Source organism: Tamandua tetradactyla, chromosome 2 (assembly GCF_023851605.1).
Source record: "Tamandua tetradactyla isolate mTamTet1 chromosome 2, mTamTet1.pri, whole genome shotgun sequence".
Lineage (NCBI taxonomy): Eukaryota > Metazoa > Chordata > Mammalia > Pilosa > Myrmecophagidae > Tamandua > Tamandua tetradactyla.
In genome coordinates, this window is record NC_135328.1 from 43133868 (window position 1) to 43158863 (window position 24996).

Sequence of the window (24996 nt, forward strand, 5' to 3'; positions counted from 1 at the left end):
ATTTTTGTCACCTATTTATTTTTATCGGCAGTCTAGTTTTCTCCTTTTTTTCATCCTTTCATTAAAAAATGTGTTGTTTTTTTACATTACATAATAAAACTGTATGCTTGTTGTAAGAACCTCAAAAGTATATTAACTGTAATGGGAGGCTAGTTTTCTCCTTTATTGCTTTTCTCTTTGTAAATTATAATGTTGTTTCACTTTTAGGTAATATAAGAACACATGCTCACTGTAAAAAGCTCAACAATATAGATGCCAGAGGAAAAACAATGGAAATCTGCTTTCTCACCTCACCTTACCCTTAATCTCCCCTCTCCAGCCCCTGAGATGCTAGTTTCTAGACAAGGAGCCCTCAAAGCTGCTACTAAGTTGTGGGGAGGTGTCTCTTCTAGTGACAGGACCATGGGTTCAAGCTCAGGATGGAAAGCTGGCTCTGCCATTTACTTGCTGTGTGACCCTCAGGCATCTACACAACCTCTCTGAGCCTTTCTGGGAGTTGGTAAAGAGGAATATTGGGATGGGGGCTGTAAAGCCCCTGGCACAAGTGCGTTCCCTGCAGACAGCCCAGGTGACTGTGTTGTGTGATGGTCTTGGCAGGTTGGGGACCAGATTCTGGGGGTGAATGGGCGGAGCTTCCTGACCATCCTTCATGACGAGGCGGTGAAGCTGCTCAAATCATCTCGGCACCTCATCCTGACAGTGAAGGACGTCAGAAGGCTGCCCCACGCCCGCACCACCGTGGACGAGACCAAGTGGATTGCCAGTTCCCAGATTGGGGAGAACGCCACAAATTCGGCAGGGTCTGACCACTGTGCTCACCCTAAGCCCCGTTTTCTGAAAGCCAGCAATGGGCCCCTCTCATCCCTCCATAAAGGCCCATCTACAAAAGGCCACTCCATTTCTAAGAGCCCAGATCCACACACAAGGGGTTGTTTTCACTTGCGCTGTGGCCCTGAGCACATCTCTTCTTTCCTGGCCTCAGTTTCCTTGTGGAGAGAAGAATTAAAGGATCCTTGATGTCCCTTCCAGCTCTCTTCTCCTTGATTTGCCCTCAGGCAAATTACCATAGTTTATTCTTTGGCCCTTAGTCTCTTCATCTGAAAAGCGGGGTTCTTAATCCCTGCCCCCATCTGTTAATGAGGATCGCATGAGGTAATTTGGGGAAAAGAGTCTTGGAAGTCATAAAATGAGAAACAGTTACCAGGTGGCCCCATGGCTGGTAATATAATGTCTCACCTTTTGAGTTCCATCACAAGTCTCCAACTGGTGAGACATAATCCAAAAACACTTTTTCTTGTTTTTCTTTCCTTCTTCCTTCTTTTCCTTCCTCCTTCCCATTTTTCCCTTCCATTCTTTTTCTTCCTTGTCTCCCTTCCTTCCCTTCCCTCCTCTTTCCTTTCTCCCACCTGTACGGTATTATACATCTCTTAAAAAAAATGAGTTGCTGAAGTTTAAAAAGACATCAAGTTTCCCATAAAAAGCTGGGTTTCTGGCTTCTTAAAAACCAAGAAGTCTGGCAGCCTGCGCAATACCTTGAGGAGTTAGGGGCTGTGGCTGAGCTGTGGCTGCCCCCTTGGGTTGCATCTTGGGGTCTTCAGTTCAGCCCGGTCTGCACCCTCCCTAATGTTGGCCTGACCCTGAGGCCGTGACTCAGTTGTCATTTATCCACTTCTCTCCTCACCTTATGTCCCCGGGCCCCATGGGGTTGGTAACAACTCAGGGGTGTGCCTTGTGTGGTTTTAGAAGTCCTGCTCACACATTGGTCAAAACCATCTGTCTGTCCGTCCGTCCGTCAGTCTGTCCATCCAGGACTTCACATACCCACGAGCAGCCCCAGAACTGAGCTGTCAGCAAGCGGGAGGCCAGGACGCCAGGGTTCTCACAAAGCTTTGCTTTTTCCCTTCCGGACCAGCCTCCCTTTCACTCATGCCGAGTTGCTCTGCTTAGCCAGGTGGCTGAAGCTGCTTGTCTCTCTTCACAGGTTTCCTGGGGATCTCACAGTAGATGGGACCAGCAAGGTAAAGTGTCCATCTTCTGTTTTTTCTGTTTCTCCTCTCTGGGAGCACTGGGCAGGCTGTGTGTGCCGAGAGGTTTACATACCATATCTCATTTCAGTCCTGCAGCCCGTGCGCTGTCTGTCCGTCCCCCATGGCACACACGTGCAGGGTGCTGCCTGGGCTCCAACAGCACATTCCAGGGAAGGAGCCACCCACAGCAACTAAACAAACTGACAAATAAATATCTCATAAAAGATGTTCAGGGCCATCAGGGCAGGGCCCGCTGTTAGGAAAGAGAATAGCAGATGCAGCGCCTTATTTAGATGGGGGCGCAGAGGGCCGGGGCAGAGGGGAATGGCCTTGCCGAGGGAGTGCCTGACATTGGAGCTGTGGACTGAAGGTTCAGTAGGAGTTGGTGGGGTCAAAGTGTGGGGGTGGTGGGGTGAGCCAGTCAGAGGGAACAGCATGTGCGAGAACCCTGAGGCAGGGGGAGGCCTTGGGCTGTAGGAAGAACAGGGGTGGGGCGCAGGGGGGACAGAGTGAGTGAGGAGGCCGGAGCAAGGTGATGGGGGGGGCGGGCAGGGGAAGGCGATGGCCAGATCAAACCAGTCTTCGTGGGCCACGCTCAGGAACTGACGTCTAACCTGGGATAACCAGATGGCACTGAAGGGCTTTTAGGAGATCTGTGTCTTTGTGGCCGCCCAGCTCCCGAGGAGCTCTGACTTCCCCGGGCCCCCTGTCTATCTGCCTTTCAGCCCGGCTTCTACAAGGGGCCAGCAGGCTCCCAGGTGACCCTGAGCAGCCTGGGGAACCAGACCCGTGTGCTGCTGGAAGAGCGGGCGCGGCACCTGCTGAGCGAGCCGGAGCGTGCCACCCTGGCCTACTACCTGGACGAGTACCGCGACGGCGGCGTCTCTGTGGAGGCCCTTGCCATGGCCCTGTTCGAGCTGCTTGACACCCATGCCAAGGTGACCGGCGACCTCCTCGGACAAGGCTGAGGGCTGGGATTTGGCAAGTTCAAGGCCTCTGCACGCTTCCCTGTCCCCACCCCTCTCCCTGCCCCCAGTTTAGGAATCAGGCCAGAACTGAACCCTGGGCAGAGACTGGTGACCAGGATTGTCCCCTGGCCCCAGACGCTTATGGACTCCTGGGGGGAAATGAACAGTTAAAGCCCCATGTGACTGGGGCTCTAAGCACTGGCTTCCACGCTGGGTACACATATAGAATTGCCTGGATTGCTTTTAAAGAGCCATGCCCAGGCCCTGTCCACGCCGGATAAGTCCACACAGCTGTGCGTGGGAACCAGGTGTCAATGTTTTTAACAAGCTCCCTGGATAAAGTGGGACGTGTGGCCGGCATTGGAAAGTCTGCTCTTGTTCTGTTTGAGGTTCACAAGTTTCACAAAGGAAGAAGCTATTAAATTTGGTAGGAGTGGTTATACTTGGGAAGACTTAAAAGAGGAAATGGGGTTTGGAGGCAAGTAGGAAGAAGGGCATTCAGGGTGGAAGGGACAGCCAAGTCAATGGTTTGGTGGTATGGATTGAGGTGGTGTGTTCGGGGAGTTTCAGTCATGTGTGACCATGGTAGGCTGTGCAGGGAGGAGGTGGTGAGAGAGTAAGCTGTCAGCAAGCAGGATGTGGACCCAGTGTCCAAGCGAAGATGTTTCGACTTTTTCCTGAGGGCAGTTGGGAGCCATGGAGGGTTAAGGAGGGGAGGGCAGTGGTCAAGTTTGCACACAGGTCATTTGTGGATAGGGGGTCGGACTGGCCTCACCTGTCGGTGGGGCTCCCTGCTGAGCCCCACGTGTCTCCCCCCCACCCCAACCCCCGACCCAGTTCTCGCTCCTCTCCGAGGTGAGAGGTACCATCTCCCCACAAGACCTGGACCGTTTCGACCACCTGGTACTGAGGCAGGAAATCGAGTCAATGAAGGCGCGGCAGCCCCGGGGCCCTGGGGCTGGGGACACCTACTCCATGGTCTCCTACAGTGACACAGCCTCATCCACAGGCAGCCAAGGCACCTCCACCACCGTCAGCTCAGCCAGGGTAAGTCACTGCCGCCCCGTCCTTGGCTTCATGGTCCAGGGCAGGGAGTTGAGATACTGGCTTTGGAGTGAGACTGACCTGAGTTCCAATCCTGGCACCGCCACTTATCAGCTCTGTGACTTGCCTTTCTGATCCTCAGTTTCTTCATCTGGGAAAAAACAAATAGCTGTTCGAATGCCTGTGAAGTGCCAGGCATGGGCTCTGAGGATAGCTGGGGAACAAGATAGGCATGAGTCCTGCCTTTATGGGACTCTCACAGCCTGGAGGGCTGGGGGAGAAAGGGAAAAAGCACAGGTAATTAGACAAATGGAAAAAAAGAAGTACAGTCCTTGAGAGAAGTAAGTGAGGAAACAGCAATGCATTGAGCATGATGCCTGGCTCATGGCAAGCGCTTGGCAAATGGGAGTGGTAAGGGTGTTAGACTGTGGTTTTGAACCCCCCTGCGAGCCCATCCTTTTTCTTCGAAGCCCCAAAGCCAGCCTGGCTTTCTCCTGACTTGCAGGCCACCCGGGAATGCATCTGGGTGTGGTTCTGCCCCCAGGATGCTAGGAGGCAAATGAATTCCCAGAGGCTTTTGCAAGGAAGGGGCAGGAGGAAATGTCTTGCTGTCCATCATGGGACACAAGTGTTCCTGAAGGTCCGCGCGATGGGCAGTGCCTGGGCTGGGGGGTCAGGGGGCTGGCTCTGGCTCCTTACACTTTTCCACAGTCTTGTTTCTTGTCTCCGGGTCATTCAACACCACTTTTCTGCGAAATGTAAGGAAAGAAAGTAGTGTTTCTTAAGCATTACTGCTTCTAGGAGCTGAACCTCCAGCTCCGCCAGGTAGAAAGTTTAGGACAGGTGCAGTATTAGTTGCCTCTATTTGGTCAAGAGAAGCTGGAGCCCAGATGGGTGCGGAGATGTCCAGGATTGCACCCCAGGGGGTTGTGGATGAGCCTGCAGCCACCCGGAGACAGGCCTGGAGCAGACTCCACTTTCCTTTGCAGACTCCGTCTCCCAGTGTAGCGTTTCCGCTGGGGTTCTCGGCTCCTGGGGACTTTGACACCTCTGCCCACCATTCCTGCCATCCTGGGCCGCCTTCACTCCCCCAGGAGTCCTCGCCCCTTCCCCGGGGTGACCCAGGAAGTTGCTGCACATCCCTCTTGGGCTCTGGGCGTGGCTACAGTTTCCTGCTTTGCCACGAGCCGATCATCCCCGCCCCCACCCGGGCTCCCTGTCTGGCTCTGGGCCCACCTTTTATGTGCCCAGGTGATGGGCTGGTTTCAGGCTGCAAGGCCCTGGCTCAGGGACCCATTCTCTGGGGCAGCTCCACTGAAAGTGGCCTTGATAATGTCCACCTGGGGCTTCAGCAGCGAGAGCCACTGCTCTCCTGCCTGGGGAGTTACAGACTGCAATGCTGTGATGCTCCATTCAGAATCGGGAATGGGAAGGCCGGAGAGAGGGATGGGGTGTGTTCCAGCCTGGGAGGCAGGAGATTAGGTTCAAAGCTGGGTCCTCCTGGGCCTCAGTTTCCCCACCTGTGGACTAGAAGGGCCCTGACTGCAGGTTAAGGCACCCCGAGAAAGTCAGAGCTCAGAAAGGCCATGGGATGGTTTTGAGCAGAGAGAAAGGAGGGAGCTGGAGCCCTCCCCAAGCTTCTGAGCTGGGAATGGCACTGAGATCATGTCACTCTGAGAGTCTGTGGCCCACCAGCTGGGACATGGATGTCAGGATGAGGACTGACCGAGACCAGGAGGGGCTCCCCGAATTTAAGAGAAAGTTGTGGCAGGCAGGAGAGGCAGTGCAGGAAGACAAAGTCATGTTGTCTGGGGCGGAGTCTGCTGCCAGCCTCTCAGGAGGGCTGAGTGAGAGAATGCCTATGGACCAGGCTGAGGAGCTGCCCTGCTCGCACCTGCGTCTCAGACATGCTGCCTGCACCCCAAGGGCAGGTGGAGCCCTTCTTTCCTCCCCGACCATGCCGGGGAAAACCACCCTGAGGATTTCCATCCAAGGCCTTCTGGATACTTTCTGGAAAATGCTGGTGTGAGGAACTGCCCATGTGCACACACATCGTGGGGTCCCAGGGGCTGCATTCCTCAGCCTCCTGGCTCTTCTGCCATGTCAGGGCTTCGGCTCCCCCAAACCCAGGCCTTCTCTAACTGGGGCTTCTGAACAGAGGCCTCCTCCAGGCTCTGCCTATATGACCAGATGTGACCCTGGACAAGTCATTCCATCCTCTGAACTTCAGTTTCTCCATCCGCCAAGTGGGAATAAGGACCCCAGCCCTGACTGGGGTCAGGTGAGCCACCCGAAGTGAATGAGCACTGCCTGAAGGCCCTTCTCAAGGACAAGTGTCATTTCTGCCCAGGAGTGGTGTCCCCTGTTTCCTTCAAGGGCCAGGCAGCGTGAAGGGGTGCTGGCTCAGCAGCAGGGACTTTTCTTCCCCTTTCCCTCCTTTAGTACTTCCCAAATCATTGAAAGTCTATAGAAAACGAATTTGGAGAAGCGTATGTATTTTGCCTTTGTGTGATTATGTTCGGGGGTGGGGGCTGTTGGTATTCCCACCCCATCCCCAATATTTATTTGATGTATTTTTCTTTTTGCCTTTTGCACACCTTCCTCCCCAGGAGCGGCTGCTGTGGCTTATAGACCTAATGGAGGTACCGTCCTTCCTGTTGGGTTGGGTTGTGGAAGTTCCTTAGCCACCCCCTTCCGTCTGCACCCAGCCCCGGTGGGATGTGGGGATCTTCTTGGCTCTCACTGTCTCTCCTGGTTGCTCATTCAGCGGGTCTTCTCAGGTTGTGGAGTGGGACTACCCCTGCTCAAGTCCCAGCTCTGATGTTTTCTTGCTGTGTGGCCTTAGACAAGTAGTGTCACCCTCTGTGCACTGTTTTAGGATCTGTAAAATAAGAGTGATCATTTCTGTTCTGTGGAGATGAGTTGAGAGCTCTTGGCTTTGCATGTGCCATGCCCTCTTGTCTGGACTGGTCTCCTGCCCACTTCACATGGCCTGGCCATCTCCTGTGTGTGCTTTAGCCCTCAGTTCAGATGCCACCTCTTCAGACAAGACTCCTCTGGTCCACTTCTGAAACTTCCTTGATCCTGTAAAGGAGTGTGATTTTCAGCCTCTGGCTTCCCACTCACCTGGGCTTCCTTTTGTCCTGGCTCTTGCCTCATTATAATCTAATAATCTATACAAGCCTTTCTGTTCTTCCCCCTTGACCATGAGTTTCTTGAAGGCAGCCATGGTGTTTGTAGACACCACTACAAATGGTAGTGCCCCCAGTGTCCAGCTCAGAGCCTGGCCCATATGAACTGCTTTTTAAGTAATAATAGTAGCTGATATTTGATGAAGGCTCTCCATGGCACTGTGATAACACTTCGCAATTGTATCTTCTTTGACCCTCCTAGTAACTGGGAGTGGCAAGTACTGTTATGATCCCCATTTTACAGAGAAGAAAACTGAAGCCCAGAGAAGAGAAGCAACTTGCTTAAGGTTGCACAGCTAGTAAGAGCTAAGAGTCAGGATTCGAACCCAGGTCTGCTTATCTCTGAGCAGATGCTGTTAAGTTCCACAGTCTGGTTGTGAGTCCTCCCTGTAGGTTCTCACCAGCTGTTTGTTAAGTAGCATCCATTCACCAGCCATCCATCCATCTGTCTGTCCATCTGTCCATCCATCCATCCATTCATCTATCTCCCCTCCCTCCCTCCTTTTCTTCCTTCCTTCACTTACTGTTGGCCTTCACCTCCCCATCTGCATGACCAAGGCAAACCTCCAAGACTCCTGAAATTCTTACAGTTGAGAGTCCTTTCTGCATCAGGGGGAGACGTGTCAAGGAATACAGTTCCACAGTCCTGCCACATTTCTGCATATTTGAACAAGGGCTTCTGCATTCCTCCAGAAGGAGTGCTCAAAATCATATTTTCACGTTCACTAATAAGTGCCAGGCATTGCACTGCAACACCACCACATATTAGTTACTTTCTGCCCTAAGAATGCTGAGAAAAAACAATCCCCAAATATCAACGGAAAACAGCCACAATACTTCCATTTCATGACCCAAATCCTTTCTCTTCGAGCACTCATGTGCTTTCCATGTTTCCATTATGACACCTGTCACGTCGCTTGACCTGCTCATCAGTTGGTCCTCCCCACCAGATGGAGAGAGCTGGTGGGGCGAGGGCAGCTCTTCTGTCTGTGTCCCTAGTGCCAGCCCACAGCCTGGCCTGGAGCAGTGGGGCAAGAAATGTGGAACTGAAATGAAAAGGAAACCACCCTCCCCAGCTCCTCCACATTATCTTCTAACATTCCAGCCTTCTAAACATTCGCCTCCTGTATTGTAGGAAAATGTCCTTCGTTCTGGCATTCAGACAGGCAAGGTGGTTTCTGTCGGCTGGGTATCAGTGACCCAGATGCCTCAGATGGATGCCCCAAATGGAGCCAGTTTCCATTTAGCCTGAATTCCCTGGACCAAGCGGCAAGGTTATCAATCCCAGGTTAAACATGGCTCATTCTCCAGCCGGCTCCCCTCAAACCAGACACTATCAATCAAAAGAAATCAGCTGCAGCCTTCCCGCAATGACAAATTGTGTTTATTTTCCATTTGTCTAATAGAGTCAGCCCTGAGAATTTTTTTGCGGCCTCCAGACAATATCATTTCCCCCCATAAAGAATGTTGGCCCAGAGAGCTCAAAGCACTGTTGATTGAAAGGAGAAGAAAGGCCTGCCTGACATTTCTTGAATTCCTCTTCATCTAGTGCAAACAGGCCTGTGACAGAGGGGCTGAAGTGCACAGGCTTTGGAATCCCACTGAGCAGTTCAGCTCCCCCAACCTAGGAGCTGTGTGACCTTGGGCAGGTGATGTCAGCTTTCTGAGCCTCAGTTTCTGCCTCTGTGCAGTGGGCTGATACCTGCCATCTGTGGATTGTGACTATGTGGTGAGATCAGGAGTGGGCCTGCCTGGCTCCATGCAGGTGTGAGCATGTGGGAGCTGCCTCTGTTAGTACCCTGAAGGCTGGTAAAGGACCTGAAGAGAAGCACAGAAGAAAGGAGATTATAGAGGCTAAGGCTAGCCTCCCCCCACAGGGAAGATGCCCTTGAGGACAGCAGCAGCAACGGGGACTTACCCGTCTCCACCTCAGGCCTTTTCTGCCTCTCTTGGAGGGAGTTTTGTATCCCAGGACTCATGTGCATTCAGAGGGGCTCCGTAGGCCTGCCCAAGGCTGCAGAGGCTGGACTGCCCCTCTGTGGCCTCCATGCCTCCCTCCTCACAGTGGCAAAATGAAGGTGGGGAAGCTTCAGCCTGTCTCAGGCCCCTCCAGCCCCAGAGACCCCTGATTGTAAAGGCAACTCTTTCCAGAAACAGGGAACAAACAGTCAGAGCCCCTCCCCACTCCTGCCATTCTCACTTTGGTCCAGCCTGGATGGGTTTAGAGAATCCTCTGCTGGGCAAGTCCTTCCTCAGTGGGGGAAAAGGAAGGAACTCCATTTATTCCCTCACACCCTCACTCCCTCCCTCTTTCATTCATTCATTCAGTCTTTCCTTTATTCACATAGAAAGCATTTGTTGAACACATTCTATGTGCCAGGCTCTGAGCCGGACACTGACCACTCAACAGTGAGAGATGCAGCACCTGGCCTCCTGGAGTTTAGCAAGAGTTTAGCAAGTCTAACGGGAGAGGCAGCCTCACAGGGACAACCTGATTCACACTCTGATAGGTAGGGTGGCAGGTGAAGTGAGAGCATATGGCCTGGCCCTGACCTGTCCGGGGCAGCAGGGGAGAGATGTTGGAGCTGAGGTCTGAGGTTGTTGGCTTCACCCAGGCAGTGGGAGTAGCTTAGTGAGTGGAAGTAGCTTAGTGAGTAGAAGTAGCTTAGTGAGTGGAAATAGCTTAGTGAGTGGGAATAGCTTAGTGGGAATGGGGTTGGCATATGTGAGAGCCCCAAGCTGGGAGGCTTACAGACCCTTGATGAACGCAGGGAAGTCGATGGGGCCAGAGCATTAGGACTGGGGGCCGGAGCTGGGGTCAGAGGCAGGAGGAGCCAGGGACTTGGGTTCCATCCTCAGTGATGGGGCAGCACCGAAGGTCTTCAGTGAGGAAGTGACGTGAGCCTGTTTGCATCCTGTAAAATGCTTGCCCTGCAGTGTCAAGAGAGGTCAGAGGCAGGCTGGAGAGGGTAATGGAGGTGGCTGGGGGCTGCTGCAGATGTCCGCGCACATTGTGGGACAGACTGGCTCCATGTCCTCCTCCCCTAGGAAGCCCCCAGAAGCCGCTGAGTGCCTAGACAGGGCACCGCAAGGATGGTGTTTGTCTCCCCTTGGGTTTTGTCTCCATACTGCCCACTCCATCCTGAGACCCCTCAAAACAGCCCCCTGGCCCCAGAACACACAGCCCACCAGACACATTATTGCCTCGGGGTGGCTGCAGTGGCAGAGAGCATGGGGAGCCTCCTCGTGGCCAGTATTTAGCTGTGTCTTCAGAGGGTTCCAGAACATCCTCCTCCCTGTGGGAACTCTTAGGGGTGCTGGCAGCTGTTCCCACAGAGAGCCAAGCCCACAGGAGGTCAGAGGCTGTTGGCTGTCCCCTGCTCTGCCCTCAGCCCTAAATTTCCCAGCTACCAAATGAGGAAGTTGAAGGCAGCTTTGAGTTGACTTGAGATTCTTAACCATTTCTGTGCCATGAACCTTTTTGGCAGGGTGGGGGAGCCCTTGGTTTCCATCTTTAGAGTAACACCTGGAAATGCTTAAAACAAAATACATAGAACTGCACAGAGAAATTATATATTACAATGCAGTTTTCAAAACACCAAAACAAATCATAAGATGTGCACATTATGAGCACATTAAAAGCAAAGCCTGGCCACGGGTTAGTGACAGCTATAATTGTGAAGCTGCGATGAGTGTAAATGGGATTTGGAGGCATCTGCAGCAACTGGACTGTGATAGGAGAGATCTATGACTTCTTTTGGCGCCAGTGTCACAAGTACTGCCGATTCTCCTGGGGGGTTGTTATCTATGTTCATTAAAATGGAAGGAGGCGCTCCACTGCAGTTAGAGGCTAGTAGAAATAAAGATGGTGTGTTTCCTCCCAGCCGGGTTCACAGGCCCCCTGCATTCCATCCAGGGGACCCTCGTTATGAATGCCGGTCCTCAGGCTTCTGCCAGGCCTGGCCTCCTGGAGATTCTGGGTCAGACGGTCAGTCCAGGGCTGAGCTACTGAGCTACTCTACCATGTCCATTTCCGATGACTGCCAGGAGAGAGATGCTGGAGGCATCTTCAGCTTAGCAGACGAAGCAGTCTGGTTAACAGTGGAACAAGCTTCCTTGTGATGTAGTGAGCCCCCTGTCTTGGGAGGTGTTCATGCAGGGGCCTCCCAGGGGCATTTCTGCTTTTGTAGTTCAATGACCAAACAGCATAGCGGGAGGAGACAAGCAGGTAAAAAAGTGCTGACCTGGCACTGAGGAATGATAGGATGTCAGCCACCCCAGCTAGTCTGGGCCCCAGTCCCCTGCTTCTCACCTCCCCTATTGCTTCCCAACCCCACCTCCCCACACGTGGAGAAGTTGGGGTCAGACAGTTCCCTATCTCCATTAGCATTTCTCTGTCCCCAGGGTCTGGTCCCATAATCCTTCTGGATCCCCCCTTCACCCTGGGCAGCCCCACTGCCCCCCCACCTAGCGATGCCAGGGCTTCCTGCTCTCACCCCCTTCCCCCATCCCATTGTTCCTACCCCCAGCTCCAGCCATGCCACCACCCCTTTCTTTTCTCTTTTCCTCCCTTTGTCTCTCCGCTTTGCTCTCCCCTTCCCTCTCCCTTCTCTTTTCTCTTAATCTCACTCAGCCCGCTCTGGTCACTCTCTTTTCTCAATCTCTCTGTCCTTCGCTCCCTACATCTGCAGCCCCTAGATCAGAAATCTAGGCCCCTGCTGATGACTTCCAAAAGCCAATTGTAACTTAGTGCCTCAGTTTCCCCATATACAGAAAGGGGGAGGGGCCACCCAGCCTCAACCTCTGTTGTTTTTTGGAGTGGGATGAAGGGAGCATCTTGGCTTGACTTCAGAGTAAAGAAGCAGGAAGAAAAAGAACTGGAAATAGCACCTTATATAAAAGCCTTTCCATTGTAAGGAGGGGAGAAGGCCTAGAAACCCAGGAATTGGGTGGGGGTGGGGGTGCTCACTTGCTGAGGTGGCACTGGACGCCCAGCAGTGCCTGGGCTGTGACAATGTCCAAGCAAAGCCTTAGCTCCCTTTAATTCAAATTGTAAGTCCACCTGGCAAAGGTCAGCACACATGATGGCCCCACATTGTTTCATTTCTGTTGATCTGTTTCTTGTCCTCCCTGCAGTTTTTCCAAACTAGAGCCAAGGCGTTCTTTTCTCTTAAGGAAGGGAATATTTTGAGCTGTCATAGTTTTGAGGACAGAGGAGACAGGAATAAGGGCAGCAGGTCTTGGAGGTTTGCTAGCTTTGGTGGGAAGCAGGTTTTTTTGCCCGGGATGTAGAGTCAGAACTTTAAAGGGGCTCAGCTTCCTGCCCTATCCTTGCTGTGTGACCTTGGGCAGGAGGCCTTCCCTCTCCGAGCTTCAGTTACCTCAACTTCGGTGTGGGTGAAGGGTCCCACCTGGCAGGATTAATTGAGCTGCCTGGTCTGGGCTCTGGCCCCGGAGGGTGCCAGGGCAGAAGGGGCCCCAGGCAGCTGGAGGGGGTGGGCAGGACACACAGGCCTGGCTCCTACCTGAGCTCTGACCTTGATCCGCCTCTTGAAGCCTATTGCACAAGCGTTTCTGCTGACGCATCCCCTGGGTTCCTAGCCTGCTGTCTGCAGCTATTTCAGATGCACATGGAGCATGGCTTGGGGACTCGGGGCTCCTGAGCGTCTGGATTTGGCAGATGGAGCCTGGCAGGGCTGCGCTCTGGCCCGTCTGCCATTTGCTCCACTTCAGGACCCCTCCCAGGGCTGGATGTTTGTCTCCCCACACCCCAACCTGCTGCCCGGATTTTCAGATGCTGTGAATAGCAGAGAATGAGGCTGAGGCCAGGGGCCACTGATGCCTTCTCTCCTGTTTCAGACGGAGTCCCTCGGGGGCCCCTCTGGTTCTAACCACGCCTGGGGTTGGGATTGGGTGGCATGGGCTTCGGAGCGATCCAAACCTTGGTTAGAATCCTGATCTGCTGCAGAATGGCTATGTGACCTTGGACAAGTCACTTTCCCCTCTGAGCTTTATACGCTGCATCTGTAGAAGGAGGAGAATCACAGGGTTTGCCTCTTGGGGCTGTTGGCAGAATTGAATGAGACAATGTAAGTAAAGCACCCAGTGTGGACGGCCTCCCTAATCTGTAGTTCTCTAATATTCTTAATCAGGAAAAACTCACACCTTCCCTTTGGTGCATGGTGAAGACATGCTGGGTCCAGACCCTTCCTCCCCCATCCCATGGGGCCTCTCTACTCAACCAGCCCCATCGATGATCCTGAACAAGAGTTTTTGAGCAGCTACTATGCATGACCCTCTGCCTGGTGTTGGGATCGTCATGATCTTATCGTCCTTCCTCATAAGTCAGGGCTACCTGATAAGCGTGTATTGACTGAGTGCACAGAGCTCCTACCGCATCAAACAGGCCAGAGTTCCATCTCTTTGGTCCCACCCGGCTTCTGCCAGGGTTGCCTGCAGGTGGGATGCCTGGTGGAGGAAGGGAGGTGGCAGAGGCTGCGCCTCCTAGGGGCTCTCAATCTCCCCGGTGCCTCCTGGTGAAGCCTGGGCTACCACTGTCGACGCTTAGGGGGTTAATTGCATTTATCCACCCCAGATGCCTTGATTCAGGATGACCCGGGTTGCCCAGCTGCATGGTTTTCAGGGAGCACCGGACTGAAATGGGGTCTCTGGGGCCTCTGGGGTGGGGCTGCTGAAGGGGAGCCCTACCGGCTTCCTATCCACTGAGGTGTTCACGTAATCCAGGGAACATCTTGGCAGTTTGATGGGTTGCTGGCGGCAGGTTTGCAGGGCCTTCTGGGCTTCTTATGCACTGAACAATCACCTTCCCACGTGTATTGTGCCTGGCCCTGTTCTGAGCTGCTCACAAGTAATAACGTGCCAAATACTCACATCAACCCATGCGGCAGGCACTGATGGGGAAACTGAGGCACAGCTAGGTATGTATAAATGGCTGAGCTGGGTGTGATCTCAAAGAAGCCTCAGAGATGGCAAAGCCTGACCCGGTGCCACTAGTGAGTGGGTGAGAAAATAGCCCATCACTGCCCCTCACTCTCTCCAAGGACCCCTACGCACACACACACACTGACTCATGAACCATAGGGGCTGCCAGCAGCATCTTCCTGCTGGGCAGTATATAAGAGATAGGGTCAGAGAAAGCAGGCAGTGGAGACCCAGGTTTGCACGTCAACGTCAGCTTTGTCAGCCTGACTTTGTCACAGAGGCATCGTGGGGACCAGACTGGGGGGGTCTGGGTAGGAACGGCTCTTCTGCAGCTCTGGGAGGCCGAGCAGCTTGCTGCTTGGTAGATACCCAAGTCTGGCCTTCATGATCGCCTGCCCCTTCCCTGTCTCCAAATGCTCAATACTTCAGGGAGATCATTCGAGAGGTGAGAGGCGGATCAGTGTGGAGTAGCCTGGGGCGTCTGCCGTGGGGGTTAGGGGTGGAGACCCTGCCTATCCCCACCCCCTGTGCTTTCTGTCAATCAGGCCACTGCTCTGCTTTCCATGGTGACAGCAGTAGCCTCTTTACTTATCTCCCTGCCCACTTGGCCTTCTCCCCATCATGGCCAGAGTGATTGATTAATTCAGTCACAAATTCATTATTTTACTTAATAAATATGTATCAAGCAGCCACTGTTCTGAGCCCTAGGGATAGAGTGGGGACCAGGTAGTAGTAACAAATCCAGCCTCCATGGAGTTTATATTCTAATGGGAGGGACAGACAGTCAGTAAATAAATAGGATGGCATCCGGTCATGATAAATGTTATAAAACAAAGCAAAACAGGGGCAGGGATAGGCGATGGGGAATACTATCTTAGGGCTGGTCATGGAAGGCCTCTTCAGGGTCAGAGCCAAGGAAGTGAACCATGAGCCCAGTGCAGGCTGAGAACCAGCAAATGCAAAGGCCCTGAGGCAGGAATAAGCCATTGTGTTGGAGGGGCAGCAAGAAGGGACCAGACTGTGTGATTGCATGAGTGTGGAGTTTGGAATTTCCTCCAAGCAAAGATGCAAAGTGACTGCAGGGTTGTGTGCTGGAGAGACATTATCTGACTTATATTTCAGAGATTACATCCTGGCTGCTGCATAGAAACTAGCAATCAGGGATAAGAAGAAAAATAAGGCAGGGAAGGGGGGTGGGAATTGCGATGTTAGGGGGAGTTCAGGTAGACCTCATCAAAAGGGCGATTTGGATAGAGTCTTGAAGGATCATGCCTTGTGGAGAGTTGAGGGGCAGAATGTTCCAGACAGAGGGAGCAGCCTGTGTGAAGGCCCTAACATGCCTGCAGTGTGACTGCAGAGGACAGGAGCAGAGGGGATCTGCAGAGCAAACCTGACCATGTCTCCATGGCAACCCTCTGCCCTCAAACTCAAGTCCTGGCAGTTCCACTCATGCTCCGGTTGAACATTCTTGAACATCCTTTATCTTCTTCCTACTGTCTCTGTAGATTCTTGAATATCCTCGATGTTTTTCCTACATTATGTGCAACCTTTCCTCTGTCTGTTACAGACCCATCTTTCCTTTCTCTTTCCATTTCATCCACAAGACTCAGCTTTAAGCAGCACAGCCCCCCAGGAAGCCTCTCTTAAATCAATCAGGGTTCTCCAGAGAACAGACAGGATTATATACATCAAGAGATTTATTTTAAGGAACTGGCTAATGCAGTTGTGGGGCTGGCAAGTCCCAAAACTGTACGGCAGGCTGGAAATTCTGGTAAAAGTTAATATTGCATTCTTGAATCCAAATTCATTAGCAGGGACCAGCAGGCTGGAAACCGGGGCAGGAGCTGATGGTGTAGTTTTGAGGGAGAATTTCTTCTCCAGGAAACCTCAGTTTTTTTGCACTTCCGGCCTCCACCTGATTGGCCAAGGCCCATCCATGTTATGGTGGGCAATTGCCTTCACTTAAAGTCAACAACCGACTGCAGAAGCTGATCCCATCTCCAAAATACCTCCACAGCAACATCGAGGCTAGTGTCTGACCAAACACCTGGACACCATCGTTTCACCACGTTGACGCACACGAGCACACTTCTCCCTGGGCTTCCACAGACACCTCTGTTCCCTCTCCCTGTGCCCTCTCCACACAGTCCCTTGTTGCTCCTTTACTCATTGGCCAACCCCAAGGGCCTCCAAGCTCCCTGAAGGCAGTTCCCTGAAGACAGCCTTCCCCATGGAGGGGTGCCCAGCCCCTCGTCAGTCCAGAGCTGCAGAGATGACCCATATTGATCTCTTGGGACTTGAGTCTGGTGTGGGTGGCCATGGCTTACTGCATCCTGGGCAGAGAGAAATGGCTCCCCTGAGCTCTCTAGACCACCAGCCTCAGTGCAGTGTCCCCAGAGGGAGCAACCCGCTTCTTCCAATGAGCTGAAGAAGGAGGAAATGGACACTGTTGCAAAACACGGCCTGTTGAAACCCTGAACCAACCCTCTGTATACAACAACACAATGTATTTTGCCTTTTCCACACTCTCCTGGGATCCTTTCCTGGAGCAGGGGAGAGAGAACCCTTGGGTGTGGGGGGTGTTGAGCACATTGCTTAGTCCTGGGCGCCAGGATTCCTAGTCAAAGCCAGGGTCACCCGTCAGCATCTCCAGGCAGTGCAGGGGCCGCCTGCGGATGATGGGACTGCCTCAGAGAAAAACTAACTTCAAAAGGTCTGGCAGGAACACTGGCATTCATTTTACACATAAGTAAATTCCAATGGCCTGGGGCCTGTCAGGACTCTCATAAACCACGTGAAGGTGCCCTCGGGCCCCAGAAATTTGGAGGTCCTGGAGAGCAACCCCGCTTTCCCCCTCTGGTCTTATAATTGCTCACCTTGCTTTCTTCTCTGTTTCTAGAACACCCTGGACCTGGAGGAGACTGGCCAGGCTGTCCAGGGCAGTGTCAACACCCTCCCAGATGTTTCCCTGGTAAGACCTCCTCTGATCCTTTAATGGTGTCCTGCCTGGGCTCTGGGATCTCCTTCTCCGAGTGAGAGAACAGGGTCCCTGCATGAATCCCCAGACCCAGCCAAGGCCTGGGCACCAGGTGCAGCATCTCTGCGGTCTCCCACAGGGCCAGGAAGGCTGGTTCCTGGTGATTTTAGGTGGAGCATCAGACTTCTTGACCGCAGCCTATTTGCCGAGTTGGTGCTTGCTTTTAGTATGTTACCTGACCTGACTATTATTGGAGCAAGATTGAATTGGAGTAGGTGGAGAAAACCCCTTGAAGAGGCACATGCCTAGGCCAGAAATGACACTTAAATCTGACTTTCTTCTTGTAGGCACACAGTAGCTTGAACGGTCCTTTTGTGATAATGGCCCAAATGACTTTTTTTAAAAAAACAGTCTATTTATTCAGAGCTTGCTATAGCCAGGGAGGCAGCCACCTGCATTTGCATTTGGCAGAGCATCATAGGCAGGCTGAGGAGTGGGAAAGCTTTATACTGGGAAAAAAGATAGGCCCAAGTATGCTCTGATTGGAGGCTGTTGACCTAGGGAAGGTGGAGGCAGGTTAAATAGAAGCGAAGCATCTTATGTGATTGGCTGGGGACACGAGGTTTTCCCCCAGTGACTCCTGAGTAGCATTGGAACTGGAGCCCGGTTGCCTGGATTCAGATCCCACTGCTGTCACTTACTGCGTGACTTTGGGCAAGTTTCTTAACCCCCCCATCCATGAAACAGGGATGATGATAGTGTCCCAGCCCCAAAAGTTTGTGACGAGGGATAAATTATGTAAAGCATTTAGAACAGTGTCAGCAATGTAATCAGAGCTATGTTAAGTGTTGCACATGGACATGAGCAAGTAGTAATCACGCTGTCCATAGCTGCCACTCACCAGGCACCTGCTGGATCACGGGGACTTTGCTAGCACCTTATATGCACTTACACACGGTGACTTTCCCCGTGCACTTCGTGTCCAGCACCGTCCTGCACTACCCAGCAGCATCCCAGCTTGGGTCCTCGCTGTGGCCACCCTCCTCCTCCCTCCAGTCAATCATGTCTCCCATCTCAGTAGCCAAGAGGACCCCCTAAAAAGAAAAGCCAAAGAAATGTTTCCCCCCCCCCCATCCTCTTCATTAAGTCTCATACCCCGTGACAAGTCCTGGCTATTGCCAAGGACTTCGGTTCCCAAAGGTAATGATGTTGTTCCCAGGGAAGCCCGCCAAGATCCCGACGCTTATCAGCTGCTGAGATGCTGGGGAGAAGTTTTCCGCTCGGGTGTTGCATAATTCAGAGCAGCAGGGCCAGGAGCAATAGAGCAGGGACAGAATTCCAGCCGGGTCTGGCACTTCTCAGCAGTTCGGGCCTCCCCTCTTCCATCCACCATGAGCTCTGACTCCTTTTATTCTTGCTGGGTGTTTTGGCAGGATGACGTCAAATCCATCTCCAAGGGGCTGCCCGACTTCATGCCACCGCCACCTACACCACCTCCAGCCCAAGGCCTGGCCCAGCCACCCGCGCAGCCAAGGAAACCGGCCAGAGAAGACTTCCAGACACCTTCCTCCGAGTCTCCCCACTCGGGGATCATCTTCTCGGCTCTGCACAACCACAGCCCACCAGCGGGCACCACACCGGCCCCAGCGGCTTCCACAGCACAGGACTCGCCCTCCTCTCCCATCTATGCCTCTGTCTCCCCTGCCAAGCCCAGCTCCAAAAGGCCGCTGGACACCCACCTGGCCCTGGTCAACCAGCACCCCATCGGCCCCTTCCCACGCGTCCAGTCGCCTCCGCACCTGAAAAGTCCCCCTGCAGAGGCCCCGGTGGTGGGGGGCTGCCTCCCACCACCCTCGCCTTGCAGCCACCCAGACCAGACAAGCACAAATCAGCACTTTGTCATGGTGGAGGTGCACCGGCCTGACAGCGAGCCGGACGTGAACGAAGTGAGGGCACTGCCCCAGACGCGTGGTGAGTGCCCACGGACCTCAGGGTTGGGGGGCTAGGATGGCCTCAGCAGGTCCCTGTCCTCCACAGGTCCATCTACATGGGGTGGGATTAGGTGCCCAGATGCACCCAGGCTCAGGTCAGAGCGGCCAGGATCCTGAGGCCCCTATTAAGGTGGCCTTGGAATTTGAAGTACGATTTTGAATCCTGGCCCTGCCATTACTAGCTGTGTGGCTCTCACAGGCCACTCCACCTCTCTGAGCTGTCTTCCCCATCATGAACAGCCCCTTCAGGGTTGCTGTGAGGGGTGGGGGATCCTCTCCCAGCTCTCCTTGTTCCCCCAGCCCTAATCAGCCTGTTTTTGTCTAACAGTTGCCCCAAGATTGTGAGCTTGTCGTGGGGGGGGTGGCTTCTGCTATCCTTGCTGGCACGAATAGCTGCCCGGGGAGCAGTGGGTATAAAAACGGCAGGATGGACCTTCCCCACCTTCCCGAGGCCAGTCTGAGGCTGGGGCCCTCAGTGGGAGTCCAGCTGAGGAGGCCGAGGCTAGGCTCAAACCGGGTTTCCAACCCCTGCGAAGCCAGAACCCTCCACCGTGGAGAGCGCGCCCCTCCTGTTGATGAGGCACCTGCATTTTGTTGGATTCTGCTGCCATCTTATGGCTAAAATGATCCGCGGGGCTGCTGAGGCCAAGCTAGGCGGCCGGCCAAGTCAGGGGGGATTAACTGTGTGCCTGCTGCTCCCCAGCAGTCCACTGATGAGGATGTCCAATGCGGGGTCCTTGAATGCAGGTCCCTTAGTCAGGGGAGGCAGCTAAGGAGAGAGCAGGCAGGATGTGGAAAGAGAAAACAGGGCTATGATGTATGGCCTGCCTGGGCCCATGGGAGCTCACGCTTGTGCAGCTCTTACCGAGGACCAAGCCCTGGTCTAGGAGTCTTCCTATATCATAAATGCATTTGGCCCAGGCGACAGCCCGAAGAGACTGGTCCTGTTGTTCACCCCCATTTTACAGATGGAAAAACAGAGACACAGAAAGTAACAGTGGAGTCAGGCAGTCTGGGCTCATCTCTGTCTTTGATGGCTTCACTACCTGCAGCAGATCCATTAGTCTTTATGATAACCTCTTTGGATGGGCTTGACTGCTTCTCTCTTAGGGAGTTCCAAGGCTCAGAGAGCCCATGTGGCTTGCTCCGGGTTGCACAGCTGATCAGTAGAAATGTGAGATTCAAGCCCTATCTGCCAGGTTCCAGAGTGTGGGTTCTTAATCTAGGGTCTAAACTTAGGGTCCAGAATACAATGCACATAGGGTGGCAGCTCAGGTGTGACTGGCGAGCCAAACAGCACATGTCCTCCACTCAGCTCAGGCCAGTTGGGGTCATTCAGGGCTGCTGGCCAGGGGTGCCAGATCTTTCATTTTTTCTCAAGAAACTAGAAATTTAATTTTTATGTTAAATCCCCTAATTTGAACATGTGGGTCCGTCACTAAAAATTGTACAAGTTAAAAAGAAAAACCCATATCTGTGGGCTGGGTTTGATATCTGACCTCTTTTGTAATCATTACCCTGGGGGCTGAGAACTGGGTGGTCTAGGTGGACTGCCTGGAAGTGGTGTCCTTCTGGGAAGGCTGAGTTGAATGGGCAGGTCTTACTAGGTGGGGATGGTGGTGGGTCTCCCTATTCTCAAGCCCCATGATCCCTTCATTTCTCCGCTGATGCCTGGGGAGTGCCATCCAGCCTTCCTGCCTCCAGCTCCGTCACTTCCTCCAGGAAGCCCTCTCTGGTCCCCACTGAATGAACAGTTGTCTCCTGTCCCCCCACTCTCAGCAGCCTCCACACTCTCCCAGCTCTCAGACAGCGGGCAGACGCTGAGCGAGGACAGCGGTGTGGATGCTGGCGAGGCGGAGGCCAGCGCCCCAGGCCGAGGCAGGCAGACAGTGTCCGCCAAGAGCAAGAGCAGCAAAGAGCTACCTCAGAATGAGAGGACCACAGAGGGGGCCACCAAACCGGTGAGCAAGGACGACGGGGGGGAGGGAGGACTGAAGGGGAAGGCGGGCCCCGGACTGAGAGCAGGGAGGTCCCCGGGAACCAGGCTTCAGCTTGTCTGACTAGGAAGCAGTCACTCTCCATTTCCTCCTCCCCCAGCCCCTGGTAACCACCAATCTGCCTTCTCTTTCTATGGATTTGCCTCTTCTGGATATTGCATGTAGATGGAATCATATATGACTTTCTACGTCTGGCTTCTTTCACTTAGCATAATGTTTTGAGGTTTATCCATGTGGTGGCGGGTGTCAGCACCTCTTTCCTTTTGATGGTTGAATAATGTTCCACTCCGTGTGCACACACCACGGTTCTCTCATCCATTCTCCCACTGACGGACATTTGAGATGCTTTCACTTTTCAGCTATTGTGAATGATGCTGCTGTGAGCATTTCTGCCTAATCCCCGAGTCCCTATCTTCAGTTCTCTTGGGTGTATTCCTGGGAGTGGACTTGCTGGGCCATGTGGTAATTCTCTGTCTAACTTTTTGAAGAACGGACAAAGATTCCGGCTTCCCCATGACCTCCTCAACACTGGTTATTTCCCAGGCTTTTCTTGTTGGTGGTGCCCGGGCCACATGAGCTCCCAGTGAGGAGGTCTGGTGACCCAAGGGGCCTGCCATGGCCCCGCCCATTCCCCAGAAGGGCTTGCCCACCAGACGGCCTCAGCCAGTGGCCTCCTTGCTCCCCATCCCCCCAGCCTGGACTTCTGGAGCCCACGTCCACCCTGGTCCGCGTGAAGAAGAGCGCGGCCACCCTGGGCATCGCCATCGAGGGTGGCGCCAACACCCGCCAGCCCCTGCCTCGGATCGTCACAATCCAGGTACTTCCCCCGGGGCCCCCGCTGGGGAGCCCTCTCCCAGCATCCCCAGGATCTTGCCACCCCCAGAGGTGATCCAGCACCCGAGGGAGACCCAGGGTCTCACGGAGCCTCAGTGTTCTTCGTCGGGGTGGTGGACACCCAGGTCGCAGGAGTCTGGTTGGCCATGCCCTGGCCCGCCCCTAGTGCTCACCACATAGTGGGGTGCTCGAGGCCAGGCCGGCCTGCCCCTTGGGCCCCCCACGTGCTCCCTGCCTTGCGTCTCCCCCCTGCAGCGAGGCGGCTCAGCGCACAACTGTGGGCAGCTCAAGGTAGGCCACGTGATCCTGGAAGTGAACGGGCTGACGCTCAGGGGCAAGGAGCACCGCGAGGCCGCCCGCACCATCGCCGAGGCCTTCAAGACCAAGGACCAGGACTATGTGGACTTCCTGGTCACCGAGTTCAACGTGCCGCTCTAAGGGCCGCCCCCCGGCCCCAGGCCCCAGCCCACCCCCCTCCTGGCCCTGCCAAGCTTCCTTGAGGGCCGGGCTGCCTGGCCAGGGTAGCAGGAAGACACCCTCCCCCCCACTCCACCCCAGCCCCCTAGAGCAGAACTGGGGGGCGAAGAGAGCTGGCAAGGCAAACAGAAAGAAGGTCAGGTTGGGACCCCCTTCTGTGCCGGGTACACAGTAGGTGCTCAAACCTGTGTGGACTTCGGGGAGGGGAGACAGGCAGGGGAAGGGCTGAGCACCTGCATCCTGGAATATCCGACTGAAGCTACCAGGGTCTGTTGCTCCAGGTTGGGTGGGGGGTGCCCCGTGCAGCCCCGATGCCTGAGCCTCTGTCAGAGGGAGGTCACATGAGAATCTGTGGACGCGGCCCCCCACCAGGGGCCATCTCACAGGCCCTTTAGTGCCACAAATAAGCATCGAGCACTCCCCCCCACACACCCTGTTCCCCTGCCTCCTTAAACCTGTGGTATGTATTATTTATTTCCCTCCCTGCAACCCCAAGGGCCCCAGAGCCCCATCTTGTCTTCCTACCACATCCCAGCCCTTCCCAGAGGCCTCGCAGGTGACCAGAAGTGTCCGTGTATTTATATACAGAGCTTATGACTTTAATTTTTCAATAAAGAAATCTGAACAAGGTTAGGGGCCAGTGTGCTGTGTGGACTGCCTGGGTGGCTAGGAGGGCGGAGGGGAGGGGGGACGGGGACAGAGACTGGTACTCAGAACATCACATGCTCACCACCCTCCTCCCCTGCCCCCCACGGCTCAATATGGGACACACAGAGGGGTGTGCAGGGGCACCTGAGCCACACCTGCATCTTGGAGCATCTTACTTGAAGCTTTAACAGCAAAACTTAAGGATTTACAGGTAATATTTTTAGATTAAAACTCATCCAGGTTTGTTATGGGGCAGAATGCAAAATGTGCATGAATGCTTGAAAACACACAGAAGTGGTCTATCTGAGGCTGGTTCCCCAGAAGCTGACACTGAAGTGAGGATGTGGATGCAAGTGACTTGTTAAGGAAGAACTTCCAGGGGAGGCCAGTGAGGGAGGGGGAAGCAGGACAGGGAAGGGGAGGAGGCCCCATAATGGTGGGATTTCAGGCAAAGTTCCAGAGAGGGCAGCTTCAGCCTGATCCCATGGAGGAGGCTTGGAGTGTAAGCTGGACCCAGAGTGGTCTCCATCTCCACTCTAGGCGAGGGGGCTGGGCTTTCACACCTCCACACCTGTCAGTCTTTGGACAAGGCCTGGGACTGGAGGGGCCATAAATACCCAATCACTGCCACTCTCTACCTGGGTAGACAAAGCTGTTCCAAGGGCAATTCCTCCAAGTAAGAGCCACGGTGCAGGATGTCAAAAGCAAAACATGAGGGACAGGAAAGGAGGCTGGTGGGTGGAGATGATGTAGATGGGCTAAAGCATCAGGTGCAGAGTCAGCGCTAGGGATGTCACTGCAGTTGTCATGACAATGATGGTAAATAAAGTGGTCCTTTGATGTTGTGAAGGCCACACCTTCCAATCCCCAAGTCCCTGTGCATCCTTTTAAAGTGGAATAGTTTCCCCAACTCTGGCTTTCAGGGTGACTTTTCGGCCAGGCACTGACCTGCTCTGAGAACTCCCGGTAGGTTCTGATGGTCCCTGCCTCCAATCAGCCATCTCCCCACTTGGTCCAATCCCCCAGAAGGCAGAGTCCCAGTATCTGCCACCCATGGGCCCAAGTTTTTAGTCTGAAAGAGCAAGATAAGAATGAGTTTCTAGAACTGTTGCTCTGGCATTCCTGGGTCTGACTTTGGGGCTGCAGTCTGCTGAGTGTAAGGGTACCCCTCCCTGTGGAATTTTCAACCTAAAAAAAAATTCCTTTGCAAGTGGGCTTAGAACGGTCAAGTTGCTTGCCCAAAGTCACACAGTACCAAGTGGAAGAGGACAAGTTTGGACCCAAGGCTGCCAGAGGCCTGAGCCTGCTTTTCCCATAACATGAAGCCCTGGGACAAGCACATGGCCTTTACTTTTGAAGGGGCCCAATGCCTGAGACGGAGGCAACCTTGAATACAGGAGGCGGGTGTGGGGTGTGGGGGTCAGAGGTCCACCCAGACCACATGTTCTTGTGACCCTGGCTTTTCACTTATGATGCCAGATCTGGGGGTAGGGGTGGTAGCTGGAGAGTCAGAGTCTGCTCCTCCCTTGCTGGAGAATCTTTGGTAGGTTCTGGGCACTTTAAGCCTCTCCAATCTCAATCTCTGTTTAAAACATCTCTCAGGCCGGATAGCCATGCTGCCCCACAGTTCAATTCCATGATAGTGTGTACATGCACCTCAGGGCCCTTGACATTCTAGGGACAGAAGCTGCATGAAGCGGAAGGCAGGAAGAAAATGAGATTTTGATTCCTGGGGCCTGGACCTGTCCATGTCCAGTCAGCCCTCAATCATTCGGGGCCCTTTCTGCCTGGGAGAAAATGAGGTAAGGGGTGGGATAGCTCCCATTGGGGTGTACAGAGAAAGCAGGACAAAGAACAAGGCACTGCTCAGGGAGTCCACACCCCAGTGTCAAACACCTGG

The 24996-nt window shown here is 53.8% G+C and overlaps 1 protein-coding gene across 5 annotated transcripts in view; it reads left to right on the plus strand.

Moving 5' to 3' along the window:
- The window catches only part of WHRN (whirlin), a 94382-nt gene extending 71305 nt beyond the window's left edge, over positions 1-23077 (plus strand). Inside the window, exons 4-13 of one of the 5 annotated variants that reach the window (XM_077143870.1) lie at positions 598-800; positions 1982-2018; positions 2753-2965; positions 3833-4042; positions 6649-6681; positions 17072-17143; positions 18583-19120; positions 20920-21101; positions 21832-21954; positions 22227-23077. In XM_077143870.1, the coding sequence (XP_076999985.1) occupies positions 598-800; positions 1982-2018; positions 2753-2965; positions 3833-4042; positions 6649-6681; positions 17072-17143; positions 18583-19120; positions 20920-21101; positions 21832-21954; positions 22227-22409 (1794 nt within the window). In that variant the 3' untranslated portion in view covers positions 22410-23077. The remainder of the gene's footprint in view (positions 1-597; positions 801-1981; positions 2019-2752; positions 2966-3832; positions 4043-6648; positions 6682-17071; positions 17144-18582; positions 19121-20919; positions 21102-21831; positions 21955-22226) is intronic. The other 4 variants (XM_077143874.1, XM_077143880.1, XM_077143887.1 and 1 more) reach the window with 4 other exon arrangements.
- The last annotated feature ends 1919 nt before the right edge of the window (positions 23078-24996 follow it).